This window comes from Pteropus vampyrus, unplaced genomic scaffold (genome assembly GCF_000151845.1).
Source record: "Pteropus vampyrus isolate Shadow unplaced genomic scaffold, Pvam_2.0 Scaffold304, whole genome shotgun sequence".
Lineage (NCBI taxonomy): Eukaryota > Metazoa > Chordata > Mammalia > Chiroptera > Pteropodidae > Pteropus > Pteropus vampyrus.
Genome location: NW_011889085.1, coordinates 318,538 through 323,917, shown reverse-complemented (window position 1 = coordinate 323,917; position 5,380 = coordinate 318,538). Strand labels below are relative to the sequence as shown.

Sequence of the window (5,380 nt, the reverse complement as noted above, 5' to 3'; positions counted from 1 at the left end):
GGGGATGTGCTGCTGGTCCGAGTCACCTTCCCCCCTGGGCGAGCCTGTGCCACTCCTTCTGGTCCTTTTCTTACAACGTGGCCCCAAGTTCCCATGACCCCGGACACCCCCTCCGGGCGTGCTCCAGCCGCCAGCAGCCTCCGTGGCGGGGCCCCAGCCTTCACCGTGCTCCGCGCCCCACAGCCGCACGGCTGGGCCATGTCCTGGTTCGGTGAGGCGTCACATGGTCAAGGGAGAAGTCCCCTGTGCGTGCTCTTGCCATCACCAGGGACTGTGGCTCACGGCCCCTGCCTCCCGAGTCCTTTCTGAAGCGGCTGACACCGAACCCCAGCCCAAGGCCCCGCCATGCTGCCCCCCACTTTCCACACACGCCAACTCACCCTGCACCCTGACCTCCAGCTCGGGGCTCCGTTTCCAAACCTGGCTGCCCTCGGTGGTAGCTTCGCACCAGTAGGAGCCAGAGTGGGCCGCTGTGGCCGCGGGCATCTGCAGCTCCGAGGACGGGCCCCAGCCCCGCAGGGCCCCGCCACCCTTGTAGAAGGCAAAGAGCAGGCGGCCGGCCGGCCTCTCCCGGCGCAGCTGTGTCCGACAGCTCAGGGTCACCGCGGCCCCCTCCCGGGGCTCGGCTGAGGGACTGGCTCTGAGCACAGGGTCTGGGAAGAGATCTGGGGGTGACAGGTGACAGAGAAGGGTCAGGCCACCTTGCTCAGGGGACACACGACCAGTGCTGTTCGAACCTCCCGCATCTTCTGTCTTCACGTGGACAGGACTAGAGAGGACTCGGTAACGGGCCAGTGTGACCGTCGTCCACCCAGCGGACAAGGGGACGCATAGGTCATAGGTCATGGGTCTGCAGGGCAGAGTGTGGGAATCACGGGGGCTCTGAGCGGCCAGGTGACTTGAGAAGGCGGCACCCTGCCCCTGACGCCATCGGGGACCTCGCCAGCTCCGGCGAGGCCGTGCGGTCTCAGTCTCTCCCCAGCTGCCCCCGCTGCCACCATGCTGCCCCCACTCTCACCTTGGACGGCGACGGCCACGGGAGACGCCATCTGCAGGCTCCCGGGCCCAGGGGCCCTGAACATGGCGCTGCAGTGGTAGTGGCCGCTGTCCGCCTTCCGCAGGGCAGCGATGGGGAGCTCCCTGCTGGGCCCGGGGGGGCCCAAGGCTGCGCCGTCTCGGTAGAAGGTGACCTGGGTCAGTGGCCAGTCCTGCCAGGCCTGGCAGCGCAGGACCAGGGGGTCTCCTTCAAACATGGGCATGGCTGGGCTCTGGAGGATCAGCCAGTCTGCGGCCAAAGGTAGAGCTGAGTGTCCCCCAGGGCCTTCCTGGGGAGACCCCAATGCTGCCCACACGGACCCCCCAGAACTCTCTCTGGGCATCCGGGACCCCCACAACTTCTCCGGGACCCAGGGCTGAGGGGGCAGGGGCCTTTCGTCGGGGCCACTGCCTGGGGCACCTTCCCGGGGGCTGCGGGGCTGAAGGGCAGATCGGGAAACGGGGGAAAGAGCCTGCACCGGCCAGCGCCCCGCAGGGCCTCACCGTACGACACAATCAGGTGGAAGGGTTTACTGAAAGTGTAACCCTTGACCTGGAAGTCGCTGTCCCTGGGGCCTGTCACGTCGCTGGCCGTGTGGCAGCTGCTGTCCTGGGTGCTGACAGGTCCTTCGCACTGCAGCATCTCCAAAGCGACGGCTAAGGAGGCAACGGTCCCAGAGGACCAGGGAACGAGATTGTGACTCGGAGAAGGAGGACAGAAGACCGCCCCCCGGAGGGAACCTGCGGGCGTCGTTTCGGAGACGCACACGGGTCTCTCAGGGGGTCACTGCGATTCGACGCACTGGCTTCCAGTGCTCGGTGAGTGGGCTGTGGTTTGGGGACGAGAGCGGGGAAAGTTACTCACCTGCATGACACCCAGCTGCTGTGCAGGGAGCATGATGACCCCGACGACCCCATAGCCGGTGGACACAGGACAGGAGGGAAGGGAGACGTCAGACCCCACCCCCGCGGGGGGTTTGCCGTGCCAGGCAGGGCTGGGCACGTTCACGCGTCATCGCGTTTCGTCGTCGCAAGGTTTCTGGCTATGTGACTTCTGCCCCACTTTACAATCTTTAAGAAACGGGCTTAGAAAACTCAGCGAACTTACCCAAAGTTTAGGAAGAGAGTTGGGAATGGAGCGAGAAAGTCAAGTCTGTCTGAGTCCAGCACCTGTGCGCTTTCTACTTTGCTGATGCCACCTCAGTCCTCGGACCCTCGCTGGGGACCGTCGCCCACAGCCTCGCTGTCCCAGCGATCCCCCGGCCCTTCGCCTGTGACTACGCTGGCGCCGAGCCGCTTTCAGCGCCGGCCAGGGGGCCCTGCTGCTCCCCGCGTCGCCCTCGGCCAGCACTGCCTTGCCGTCCTCTGCCCTGCGAAGTCTCCCTGCCGGCGACCTCTCTGCCGCCCCGTGTCCCACTCGACCCCGTAGCTGTGGAGCGGTTCTGTCCGCTCCCCTTGGAGCCACCGCCCCCATCTCCGTGAGCTTCCTGTCCCCTCCGTCCTTCTCCCCCTTGCTGACCTCTAACCTCCCTCAGCAAGGCTCCTCTGCTTCCTACTCCTCATTACGCTGGAGCCAGGTGCTCGGTCCCTGTCCTCTGCGCCCCCATCATCACTCGCTACCGTTTTTCAGTTCCTCCTCTGTCGTTCAGAGGGACTCAGCCTCGTCTCCTTTCTGAAAATAAAATCTGGTTGGGCTATCTGGCACTTTCACTCAACGAACCACGTGGTAGTCATCACTATTCTCATTTTACGAATAAAGAAAAAACAAATTCGTGGCTATAAAAAGTGACTTTTGCAAAGTGGCACAGAGTTAGTAAAAACAAAAAAGAAGGGGTTGAAAGCTGAGTGTCCGCTTCCACGTGTGGCCACACGCCGCTCCGTGTCCTGATCACCCCATCCCGGCCTCGGGAGCTCAGATGCACGTTCGACGTCACCGTCACCGTCACCATCACCGAGCAGTGATGAGACAAGTGCTGTGCATTTGAAGGCAGAGGAGACGAGGCGGGAAGACAGAAGCCAAAGGCCTGGTCCTGCCTACGAGCCGCTCAGCTTAGTGGTGGCACAGGCACGCGAGGCCGTTGTTTCAGCCCAGGGGGGAAGTGACAAGAAAGGGGTGTCAGGCCGCTGTCGGGACAGAGGAGGGTTCAGGAAGGCTTCTGGGTGCAGGTGCCACCTAGGGATGCTGGAATGTGTGGGTGGGGGCTCATGTCAGCAGCGGGAGTGGCGTGAGCAAAGCCCAGGGACAGTGCACCCAGCGTGAGACTGCGGGGCTGGGCCTGGCCGGCTCGGGCTTGCTGGGGCGCAGCCGGGTCAGGAGCGAGGGCCGCAGCCGGGCCCCGCACAAAGCACGCTGGCCACAGAGTGCGGAGCTCACTTCAAGGACACGAGGCTGGCCCAGGTCAGAATGGTGACGGCTCCTCCTGGCACATACTCGGTGCGCTCCAGGGGACAGTGCAGAAGGTGAACTTCGCCAAACCTGATAACTGACCACACACAGAGCGCAAGGAGAGGCGGGGAGTCTGCTGTGTCTCCCAAGTTCTCGCCCCGGGCGGGCGGAAGCCACTGACTGGGCTGGGAGAGGCGGGGCCGAGGGGACAGGTGGGTTCAGCTCTGCTGACTCCATGCTGCCCTGCGGTACCCGTGAGACCTGTCTTGTGCAAAGCTTGGTATTTGAAAATGGTTTGGGCTGGAGATGAGGTTTGGGACTCAACGATGCAGTTTCAGTGGTAAAAATTCTACCAACAAATAAGCTCGCGGGGGGGGGGACGGCACAAGGAAGGGCGAGCAGGGCGTCGAGGGAGCACCGGTGGGAACCAGTCTTTAAGGGGCAGAGAGGGCAAACCAGCGGGAGGGACCGACACAGGTGGCCGGAGCAGAGGGGGAAACGGTGTGGGGCACGAAGCGTAGAGGCCCAGCCCGCAGCAGGCGACGGCGGCACCATGCAGCCAGACGCCCTGCAGGATGAGGAGAGCGAGCGTGGGAAGGCCCGGTGATGCCACTGTGAACACCGAGGGGCAAGTGACAAGCGCGGAAGTGGGGACAGCAAGCACAGACGACCCTTTGTCTGCAGAAACGAAGGCAGCGTTGCGTTGTCCCTGGGGGGGGCATTGTCATCCGGGGACCGTCACAGGAAAAGGCTGGGAGTGTCCCCACCCTCAGCCCGCGGCCCTGCACACAGCTTCCCGCGTCCGCCCTCACGCCCGCCTGGATGCCGCCGCTCGGACGGCCGAAGTCCGTCCAGGTCTCGCCCCTCCTGGTCCTTTCTCGAGCTGGGCCGCGGCCTGTCCCGCACCAGCACCCAGTGTTCACTCACCCAGCAGCACCCGGGCTGCCCAGAGCACAGCAGGACTGGAGAGGACCCGGGCCGTGAAGACGCCGCCCTGCTTCATGGTGACGGCGGGCCGGCCTCCTGTGGCCTCCGGCGCCCTGGTTCTCTCCAGCTCGCAGCCTCTCAAATTAGAGAGGGGAAGTGAGCCCCACGGCCTCGCCTCCTCGCTTCTGGGCCCGTTCCCAGCGCTGTGATTGGCTTTCATCATTCGCCTTTGGGCTCAGCGTCGGCCACATCCTCAGGGTTGTGGGTGAAATGACAGTGACCCCAGCTGCTCAAAACCCCACAGGGAGCTCAGGGAGCTCCCAAGCATGTCACTATCTGACACCCAGTGGCCACCACGGACACTCGGGGCAGGTCAGTGCTGACCGGCGTTTCAGTGGGGACACGCTGGGCGCAGGAGTTGGCTGAAGGCTGTGCGGAAAGCCACTAGGACAGCAGTGATGGGGGGAGCGTCCCACCCTGTCCTGCTCCAGCCCATACACGTTTCTAGTGACCGGGCCAAAGCAAGGCAGGGGGCAGACGGTGGCGCCGGCACCGATTCGGACACCGGACTCGCCCGCACAGGCTCCGACCACCCCGCGCCCGCGCGCGTTTGCACACTCGCTTCCCGGACATGTGTCTGGGCTCCGACGGCAGCACAGGAGGCTGTGCAGTGCCAGTGGGAACCTGAGTGTGAGGCCCAGACAGTCCCCTGGGGAAAAGGACAGAAAAAGGACACCGGCTTCCAGAAGGCCCAGCGGGGAGCCGGGCTCTGACCCCACAACCAGAGACGGGAGGCATCGGGTAGCTGGAGCAACCTGAGGACACCCAGGAACGGGGCAGCTCCCCGGGCTGCAGGCGGCCCCTGGGGACCACTGTCCCTGTCTCCGAACGTCTGCTGTCCGATGGCGGCGCCCCTTCTCTGGGGGACCGCCCTCCTCTGCCCTCCCCACCATTACACCCCCCAGGCCCCCGCGGGCTATGTGGAGACAGACGGGAGGAGCCATTGGAAACGGGGACGGGGGGGGGGACACA

General features: G+C 64.6%; 1 protein-coding gene across 1 annotated transcript in view; it reads right to left on the bottom strand.

Annotated features, from left to right (window-relative positions):
• FCRLA (Fc receptor like A) overlaps positions 1 to 4,474 on the bottom strand; it is a 5,550-nt gene extending 1,076 nt beyond the window's left edge. The window contains exons 1-5 of the mRNA XM_023521499.1: positions 4,349 to 4,474; positions 1,901 to 1,915; positions 1,540 to 1,692; positions 1,019 to 1,285; positions 381 to 665 (exon numbers count right to left, since the gene is read on the bottom strand). Coding sequence (XP_023377267.1) covers positions 381 to 665; positions 1,019 to 1,285; positions 1,540 to 1,692; positions 1,901 to 1,915; positions 4,349 to 4,424 — 796 coding nt within the window. The 5' untranslated portion in view covers positions 4,425 to 4,474. The remainder of the gene's footprint in view (positions 1 to 380; positions 666 to 1,018; positions 1,286 to 1,539; positions 1,693 to 1,900; positions 1,916 to 4,348) is intronic.
• Between the last annotated feature and the right edge of the window lie 906 nt (positions 4,475 to 5,380).